The sequence below is a fragment of the Coregonus lavaretus genome, assembly GCF_964263955.1.
Source record: "Coregonus lavaretus genome assembly, chromosome: 17".
In the NCBI taxonomy this organism is placed as follows: Eukaryota; Metazoa; Chordata; class Actinopteri; order Salmoniformes; family Salmonidae; genus Coregonus; species Coregonus lavaretus.
The window spans coordinates 45,423,831-45,434,261 of NC_140004.1; the positions used below are offsets into that span (position 1 = coordinate 45,423,831).

Sequence of the window (10,431 nt, forward strand, 5' to 3'; positions counted from 1 at the left end):
TTTCTTTGCAGGTAACCATGGTTAACAGAGGAAGAACAACGATTTCAAGCACCACCCTCCTTTTAAAGCTTCCAGTCTGTTGTTCTAACTCAATCAGCATGACAGAGTGATCTCCAGCCTTGTCCTCGTCAACACTCTCACCTGTGTTAACGAGAGAATCACTGACATGATGGCAGCTGGTCCTTTTTTGGGGATTAAGTTCAATTTCATGACAAAGAGGGACTTTGCAATTAATTGCAATTCATCTGATCACTCTTCATGACATTCTGGAGTATATGCAAATTGCCATCATCAAAACTGAGGCAGCAGACTTTGTGAAAATTAATTCTCAAAACTTTTGACCACGACTGTACACCATGTAGATGGATAGCTGGGTTGGATGCATAGGGGCCAGATAAACTAAGACAAACACATATTTAAAGTAACACGAGTGCTTTCTTTTCATCACACTAAGCAATGAGCTTGCAATAGCATTCACACAGCTTTAAACCTAACATTTCTCTTCTAAAAAGGTGGCTTAGGTCTGAAAAGACCACGTGATATTCACCAAAGCCTAGAGTTCACCATTCAAAAAGATTTCTGCTAACAAAACCTCTAGCAATTCGGTCACTCTGTGCCAAGTCCGCCAAATGATGACCCGAATGAACAAATTAAAAACAAACTGAAATTAAATCAATCACTACATTCAGAAACACAACGGAACGTGTGCCTCTGGGTCTAACTGTAGAGATTTAAACTCTGGGTCTAGCACGGTCTCTGAGGGGCTACCTATGGTCACTCTCAATATGGCTGACAAGCAATTGAATGATCGTTCCTACTAGTGATGCACGGGTTGACTCATAACCTGCAGTCCATCTGGTTATATCAGTGGGGTGGGGGGGGTTTAGGGTCATGAAATATTGTGTGGATGAAGAGCGGTGGGTGGCGGGCAGGTTTGAGAAAGAGGTTTTCCTTTCATTATTTGATGCTATCTGGCATTAGTGCATAAGCCTAAGCTTTAAGGCCTAAGCACACAAACAGCCTACAGCCAATCACCAAATTATTTGGGGAACAGGCAGAAAAAGTTAACGTCGATCCAAGGAGGCAAAAAGGACAATGTGGGAGTTTAATTCAATAAGAGAAAATCTGCAAAATGGAGAGTTGAAAATAAAGAGAAGGGAGGGCCAGAAAAGTCATGTTCGGGAAAGATTTGGTGAAGTGGTAAAAGGATGATACCAACGGCGGGCGGCCATGTTATGTGTTATGATTGTGAGGCGCTTTACAAAATCCACAGTCACAAGATGGGCACGTCAAAGGAACTGTAGCCAGATGGGTTAAATGGAAACTGAAATCTGGACACTGACTGTAGGTCTATAACCTCTCACATGGCCTTAATATGAACTCCTGCAGAATTAAGCATTTCTTGCAGTAAAATGATAAACCAAATGTAGGCTACATTTTTACTCTAGAACGGGAGTGGAGAAATATTATTTATTTATTTCAGCGTCTTGACAGAAAGTGAATGCGCAGTTAGATACCGTCTGTAGAGGTGCTATCTTTATCAGGATCATATAAAAGCTGGTAGTATTTCAACAACATTAAATAAGCATCCAAGCCCAACTGAAATCTTATCAGAAACATGTTGGGTCATTTTCACAGATTTTTATTTCCTTACAACCGGTCAAACTGATGTCATTTGGAAATTCTGCACAGAAAATGTTTCAATTTTTTTTTCTCAGTTATTGCATTTTTCTCCCCGGTCCCTAAATGTATTTGCTCCACGAAAGAAGCAGAGATGACAGAGAAAACTTTACTGATGTCAACTACACTGAAGCATTAATTCTATTGATTGAGGACATTCTGGTGAGCAAGTATCTAATTATAGTTGAGTAACAAATAGCCTACCAAAATGCTGGAAATTATAAGCAGATATATTATCTAAATCAAGAAAAAGAAACCCATTTAAAAAATTTAAAAACTTTTGAAACAAATAGCTTCTCATCTTCAGTTTATTGAGAAAACATAGAAAATAGATGCCATTTTTTCAATTATTAATTTGGAATTTCAGAAGGGCAACCCCCAGTGGTGTGAAACGAGAGGGTTCTAGTGTTCCATCCCTGGACCTCCTGTACCCTGTACCTCCTGTACCCTGTACCTCCTGTACCCTGTACCTACGTTCAACTTCACTTTCTCATCTACCGTCTGAGGTTGGGGGTCATAGAAGAGAGAAAGGATGGAAGGATGGAGGGAGGGATGAATGGAGGGATAGATGGATAGATGGATGAATAGCTAGAAGGATGGATAGATGGATGATAGATGGATGAATGGATGGATGGATGGATGGATGGATGGATGGATGGATGGATGGATGGATGGATGGATGGATGGATGGATGGATGGATGGATGGATGGATGGATGGATAGGATGGATAGATGGATAGATGTTGGCGCATGGTTAGTCTGAGCTACTCAGGCTGGGTGTAAACAGGCAGCCCATTCTGATCTTTTGACCAATTATTGGCAGAAAATCTGATCTGATTGGTCAAAAGTCAGTGGCAAAAGGTCAGATTTGGTCTGCCTGTGTAAACGCAAACTTATTTTCCTAGGCAGTGCTGCTGTTGGAGAGATAGTGTACTGTACAAACGAGGGACGTGGACGCTGTTGTAAGAAAATGGATGTGCTCTACAAAACTAACTTTGATACACATGTAAAGTCCTAGTGCACGTGTTCATGAGAGAAAAAACAATGGCTGTGATATTCAATTAGATATGTGGAGGGGTGAAATGATTATGGTGTTTGGGAGTGGGAGTCCTTGTTAAAAAAATGAAAGTCCTAGGGAAGACTAGGAGATCATCAGCTGAAAAAAGGGACAAAAAAAATTGATTTAGAAAGAGTTGACCATCATTTGACCATTTAGATGGATTTCACATTAAAATCTTCAGTCACAAATTAATAAAAAGCCATTTAGCAATTATCTCTTTTCAAAAGCATGTAACACTGTTTTTGTACAAAGTACCAATTTATAGTCTGCATTTAGATCAGCAACAAAAATGCCCATAGTTTAAAAACAAGCTTCGATGGAACCATTGGTTCACATACTGCTCTCAGTACTGTGTTGAGCCAGGGGGTATTTCACACATTGACTGGGCATACAGATCAGATTGACAAACCTGTCAGCAACGGGCGTACGCTGAAATAGCCAAATCCACTAATTTGAAGGGTTCCACATACTTTTGTGTATATAGTGTATCTGGGTCCAGGCTAGCAAAATTGTATATTACCCCCAACGGATGTAAAGCAGTTATGGTGATCAGACAGGCACCAAAGACGATAATATCTGGTTTAATATACAACTGCCATAAATGTAGTCGTACCCCACTAAATTAAAGATCTGGGGGGGTGAAGTATGGGCCCAGAAATGTCCCCTCTCACTGTATCAGGCAGGCTGGTTTCACAAAAGTCATTGAAATCGGAGGCATAGCATGTTAGATAATCATGTGCAAATAAAGCAAAGCCAATGTTGTCAAAGGCATGTTATAACGTTCTGTTATGTAGACTCAATGCAGCTTCAACCTGCACACACAGTATAGCGTTGCCATGGTATTATTATAGCCCCATTAGGGTTGCAACATTTTGTGAACTTTCCCATAATTCCCTAGGTTTTCCAGAAATCCTGGTTGGAGGATTCCGGATTTCCTGCTTATTCCCTCTTGATCAGGGAATCTTCTAACCAGGATTTCTGGAAAACCTGGGAATTTTGAGAAAGTTACCAGCATTGTTCAAACCTTATCCCCATAAATATATGGCTTCTTTCATTCAAATACCTCTGGGAACAAACGCTAAAGTTTGATTGCTTTACAACCCCTCAACTCTGTAGCACTTTAGAGAGTTACAGAAATTACCAGGTACTTCCTAAGAAATTACATGGTAAAAAATGGTAATTACTCAGTAATAACCTATTTATTAGTTATTTGCAGGGTGCTACCCCAAAAATCAGAAAACCCTGTGTCAGCTACATAGCCTGTGCATTAGTGTATGTGTAACATACATTTTCCAAGTACTTGCTATGGACCTAGGGATTTGGAAGCCTTCACAAGGAGGAGGAGGACGCTCCTCTAGTGTCTAGGTCTTGAACAGAAGAGGTGTTTTTTTAATGCATAGTATAGCCCTGGATTCCACCTCAGTGAGAGGACATCAGATTGAGTTAGGCTGTGTCCCAAATGGAGCCCAGTACCCTACTACGCATTAAATCACTGATAGGATATGACCACACCAATCCGTTCTCATGACTCTTAATACGTAGATAATGCACCAAACTGGCAAGCAAATGTGATTGGTTTTGGGAGGATTCTTCAATCAATCTATCAGTCAAACATTGATGGATTGATGAGGACTCTTGGGACTCTGAGCCTCAGGGCTTTGAACCTCAGGGAAGTTTGGGCTTTGAGCATCAGGGAAGTTGGGCTTTGAGCATCAGGGAAGTTTTGGCTTTGAGCATCAGGGAAGTTTGGGCTTTGAGCATCAGGGAAGTTTGGGCTTTGAGCATCAGGGAAGTTTGGGCTTTGAGCATCAGGGAAGTTTGGGCTTTGAGCATCAGGGAAGTTTGGGCTTTGAGCATCAGGGAAGTTGGGCTTTGAGCATCAGGGAAGTTTGGGCTTTGAGCATCAGGGAAGTTGGGCTTTGAGCATCATGGAAGTTGGGCTTTGAGCATCAGGGAAGTTGGGCTTTGAGCATCAGGGAAGTTTGGGCTTTGAGCATCAGGGAAGTTTGGGCTTTGAGCATCAGGGAAGTTGGGCTAAAGACTAAAGGTGTTAAAAGCACTGCAGTTTAAAAGCTAAAGACCAAATCATAATGATTACCAAGATAAAATCATAATGATTACCAAGACATGTTGGTCAAAGACCGGTATCTTTTTCTTCATTTTTAAACTTTTACCCCTTTACCTTTTTCTCCCCAGTTTCATGATATCCAATTGGTAGTTATAGTCTCATCCCATCGCTGCAACTCCCGTATGGACTCGGGAGAGGCGAAGGTCGAGAGCCAGGCGTCCTCCGAAACACAACCCAAGCCACACTGCTTCTTGACACACTGCTCGCTTAACCCGGAAGCCAGCCGCACCAATGTGTCAGAAGAAACACTGTACAACTGCCGACCAAAGTCAGCTTGCAGGCGCCCGGCCCGCCAAACCCTCCCCTAACCCGGACGACGCTGGGCCTATTGTGCGCCGCCTCATGGGCCTCCCGGTCATGGCCAGCTTTGGATCGAACCCGGGTCTGTGACGCCTCTAGCACTGCGATGCAGTGCCTTAGACCGCTGCGCCACTCGGGTGGCCCCAAAGACAGATATCTAAAATGACTGCAACCCATAAGTTAATTTTGGTCTGGGTCAGGGGCACACGCCACTCGCAAGCAACTCAAACAGGCAAGGGAAAAAATCAGTGCATAGTGTCAACATAAATAGCAGCATGAGGTGAGAGCAACGTGAATTCATACAGGTACTGTGTTTGAGTTAGTAGGGCTGGGATCCTGTTCAATGATCGATCCTATAGGTTTCCGTAGAAGCTAGCTGAAGATGACATTTTCACATTTTGATTTCCATATTGAAATCTGACATTTTATCTTAGGCTGATATACTGATGTAGTGTTAAAAAGCACATATCTCTTCTTACCATACTTTACTCCAAATAAATTGATACTGAAAAGTTCCAAACCCAAATCCATTTGTGTATTTAGCAGAATAACAAAAATGTGTTGGGGTAACATTTATGTTGAAATGACGGGACTTAACATTATCATAAAATACAATTCAGAACTTTCGGATGTCATATTTGTAAAATATGTAAGTAGTTGTCTTGAGGATTGGGTACCTCAAAATCGAACGGAGAGAATTCAGATGTCGGCTGTCATTGTACTGTAGAAGGTTATGTGAGAAAAAGCCGCCATATCCAGACCAGGTTTAAGGCAAAAACACTGACATCAGATCAGGATGACCTGAACTTGGGGCTCCCTCCCAAATGGAACCCTATTCCCTATATAGTGCACTATTTTTGGGCCACATTGGGCTCTGGTCAAAAGTAGTGCACTATATAGGGAATAGGGTGCTATTTCAGACTCGCATTTGGGAGTTTCCAAGAAGAGCAGCAGTATGTAATGTGACCAGAAAACAACACAAAACACAAATCCCAACCCTAATTTGGTATCAAGCCGTTCATGTAGACGAAGAAAGAAAACAAGCAGGAATCCAATCAGTGTGCAAAATGGAGGTTAAAAGAGGAGCAGAACGGGTGAATACTCCTTTGGGAGGTGGGTTGTCTGAGTTTGTTTGTTTGTGATTTGGGATCGTGATAAGACTGCAAAGGGTCCTGTTCGGCAGAGATGGGGCGGGGCATTAGGGGTTCAAAAGGTCAAGGATCAGGGGTGAGAGGCTGTGGCCCCACTACCTGTGGACGGCCAGGTGCAGGCCGTTGAGGGAGGAAGAGGAGGTGACGGGCGGGTGGAGCTCCAGCTGGGCGAGCAGAGAGAAGTGGTCAGAGGGTATGTGGGGGTGGGGACACCCGGTGATGTTGTTGTCCGTTAACCACTGAGTCTCCAGGGGGCCCAGCAGGCCGGCTACAGACATGTGAGTCTTGGAGAAGAAGATGTAGTCGATCACGCCCTGCGGAAGGAGGAAGAGCATGGAAGAGGGGGAGAAGGTGAGAGGGGGAAACGGAGAATGAAAGAGAGATTTTCTTTACTATTGTTACACGTTAAAAATCTGAAACACTGCTGGTCAGGGGTTCCTTTTCTAAATGGGCCGTAAACTGACATCAATTTTGAGCACTAAACTGAAGACAGATCCTATTCCAGAGCAGCCCAGTTTTACCTTGAAGTCATATATATAGTTGGTGTATTCAAATGTAGCCTACCTTGAGGTCATGGAGAGAGCATTCAGAAAGTACTCAGACCCCTTGACTTTTTCCACACTGTTACGTTACAGCCTTACTCTAAAATGTATTCAAAGTTTTTTTTCCCCTCATCCAACTACACACAATACCACATAATGACAAAGCAAAAACAGGTTTTTATAATTTTTTGCAAATGTATATAAAAAAAAAAAAAACTGAAATATCACACTTACATAACTATTCAGACCCTTTACTCAGTACTCGCATCTCTGCATGTCTGGCAGACATATCAGTATGGATGACGGATCACCACCTCAAGCTGAACCTTGGCAAGACGGAGCTGCTCTTCCTCCCGGGGAAGGACTGCCCGTTCCATGATCTCGCCATCACGGTTGACAACTCCGTTGTGTCCTCCTCCCAGAGTGCGAAGAGCCTTGGCGTGACCCTGAACAACACCCTGTCGTTCTCCGCTAACATCAAGGCGGTGACCCGATCCTGTAGGTTCATGCTCTACAACAGTCGGAGAGTACGACCCTGCCTTACACAGGAAGCGGCACAGGTCCTAATCCAGGCACTTGTCATCTCCCGTCTGGATTACTGCAACTCGCTGTTGGCTGGGCTCCCTGCCTGTGCCATTAAACCCCTACAACTCATCCAGAATGCCGCAGCCCGTCTGGTGTTCAACCTTCCCAAGTTCTCTCACGTCACCCCGCTCCTCCGCACACTCCACTGGCTTCCAGTTGAAGCTTGCATCTGTTACAAGACCATGGTGCTTGCCTATGGAGCTGTGAGGGGAACGGCACCTCCTTACCTTCAGGCTCTGATCAGTCCCTACACCCAAACAAGGGCATTGCGTTCATCCACCTCTGGCCTGCTGGCTCCCCTTCCTCTGCGGAAGCATAGTTCCCGCTCAGCCCAGTCAAAACTGTTCGCTGCTCTGGCACCCCAATGGTGGAACAAGCTCCCTCACGACGCCAGGACAGCGGAGTCACTCACCACCTTCCGGAGACATTTGAAACCCCACCTCTTTAAAGAATACCTGGGATAGGATAAAGTAATCCTTCTACCCCCCCCCCCCCCCCAAAAAAAATTAAAATAAATAAATTGTAAAGTGGTTATCCCACTGGCTATAAGGTGAATGCACCAATTTGTAAGTCGCTCTGGATAAGAGCGTCTGCTAAATGACGTAAATGTAAATGTAAATGTACTTTGTTGAAGAACCTTTGGCAGTGATTACAGCCTTGAGTTGTCTTGGGTATGATGCTAGAAGCTTGGCACACCTGTATTTGGGGAGTTTCTCCCATTCGTTTATGCACAGCTATTTTCCGGTTCAATCTTGGTTTCATCAGACCAGAGAATCTTGTTTCTCATGGTCTGAGAGTCTTTAGGTTCCTTTTGGCAAACTCCAAGCGGGCTGTCATGTGCCTTTTACTGAGGAGTGGCTTCCGTCTGGCCACTCTACCATAAAGGCCTGATTGGTGGAGTGCTTCAGAGATGGTTATCCTTCTGGAAGGTTCTCCCATCAGAAGAAGAACTCTGGAGCTCTGTCAGAGTGACCATCGGCTTCTCGGTCACCTACCTGACCAAGGCCCTTCTCCCCCGATTGCTCAGTTTGGCCAGGCGGCCAGCTCTAGGAAGAGTCTTGGTGGTTCCAAACTTTTTCCATTTAAGAATGATGGAGGCCACTGTGTTCTTGGGGACCTTCAATGCTGCAGAAATGTTTTGGTACACTTCCCCAGATCTGTGCCTCGACACAATCCTGTCTCGGAGCTCTACGGACAATTCCTTCGACCTCATGGCTTGGTTTTTGCAAAAAATTCTAAAAACCTGTTTTCGCGTTGTCATTATGTGGTATTGTGTGTAGATTGATGAGGGGAAAACATAATTTAATCAATTTTAGAATAAGGCTGTAACGTAACATTTTGAAAAAGTCAAGGGGTCTGAAGACTTTCCGAATGCACTGTATATAGTTATATATATATACAGTGGGGGAAAAAAGTATTTAGTCAGCCACCAATTGTGCAAGTTCTCCAACTTAAAAAGATGAGAGAGGCCTGTAATTTTCATCATAGGTACACGTCAACTATGACAGACAAAATGAGAAAGAAAATTCCAGAAAATCACATTGTAGGATTTTTAATGAATTTATTTGCAAATTATGGTGGAAAATAAGTATTTGGTCAATAACAAAAGTTTCTCAATACTTTGTTATATACCCTTTGTTGGCAATGACACAGGTCAAACGTTTTCTGTAAGTCTTCACAAGGTTTTCACACACTGTTGCTGGTATTTTGGCCCATTCCTCCATGCAGATCTCGTCTAGAGCAGTGATGTTTTGGGGCTGTCGCTGGGCAACACAGACTTTCAACTCCCTCCAAAGATTTTCTATGGGGTTGAGATCTGGAGACTGGCTAGGCCACTCCAGGACCTTGCTCCAGGAAATGCTTCTTACGAAGCCACTCCTTCGTTGCCCGGGCGGTGTGTTTGGGATCATTGTCATGCTGAAAGACCCAGCCACGTTTCATCTTCAATGCCCTTGCTGATGGAAGGAGGTTTTCACTCAAAATCTCACGATACATGGCCCCATTCATTCTTTCCTTTACACGGATCAGTCGTCCTGGTCCTTTTGCAGAAAAACAGCCCCAAAGCATTATGTTTCCACCCCCATGCTTCACAGTAGGTATGGTGTTCTTTGTATGCAATTCAGCATTCTTTGTCCTCCAAACACGACGAGTTGAGTTTTTACCAAAAAGTTATATTTTGGTTTCATCTGACCATATGACATTCTCCCAATCCTCTTCTGGATCATCCAAATGCACTCTAGCAAACTTCAGACGGGCCTGGACATGTACTGGCTTAAGCAGGGGGACACATCTGGCACTGCAGGATTTGAGTCCCTGGCGGCGTAGTGTGTTACTGATGGTAGGCTTTCTTACTTTGGTCCCAGCTCTCTGCAGGTCATTCACTAGGTCCCCCCGTGTGGTTCTGGGATTTTTGCTCACCGTTCTTGTGATCATTTTGACCCCACGGGGTGAGATCTTGCGTGGAGCCCCAGATCAAGGGAGATTATCAGTGGTCTTGTATGTCTTCCATTTCCTAATAATTGCTCCCACAGTTGATTTCTTCAAACCAAGCTGCTTACCTATTGCAGATTCAGTCTTCCCAGCCTGGTGCAGGTCTACAATTTTGTTTCTGGTGTCCTTTGACAGCTCTTTGGTCTTGGCCATAGTGGAGTTTGGAGTGTGACTGTTTGAGGTTGTGGACAGGTGTCTTTTATACTGATAACAAGTTCAAACAGGTGCCATTAATACAGGTAACGAGTGGAGGACAGAGGAGCCTCTTAAAGAAGAAGTTACAGGTCTGTGAGAGCCAGAAATCTTGCTTGTTTGTAGGTGACCAAATACTTATTTTCCACCATAATTTGCAAATAAATTCATTAAAAATCATACAATATGATTTTCTGGATTTTTTTTCCTCAATTTGTCTGTCATAGTGGACGTGTACCTATGATGAAAATTACAGGCCTCATCTTTTTATGTGGGAGAACTTGCACAATTGGTGGCTGACTA

The 10,431-nt window shown here is 43.7% G+C and overlaps 1 protein-coding gene across 4 annotated transcripts in view; it reads right to left on the minus strand.

The window, feature by feature from the left end:
* Positions 1-1,626: 1,626 nt before the first annotated feature.
* The window catches only part of LOC311144941 (CCR4-NOT transcription complex subunit 6-like), a 26,006-nt gene continuing 17,201 nt past the window's right edge, over positions 1,627-10,431 (minus strand). Inside the window, exons 12-13 of one of the 4 annotated variants that reach the window (XR_014614549.1) lie at positions 6,091-6,633; positions 1,627-6,007 (exon numbers count right to left, since the gene is read on the minus strand). Coding sequence is in view for 1 of the 4 variants with exons in the window: in XM_084181129.1 (XP_084037255.1) it covers positions 6,415-6,633 (219 nt within the window). In the remaining 3 variants the exon portion in view is untranslated. Of the gene's footprint in view, positions 6,634-10,431 lie in introns of all 4 variants that reach the window. The other 3 variants (XR_014614550.1, XR_014614551.1, XM_084181129.1) reach the window with 3 other exon arrangements.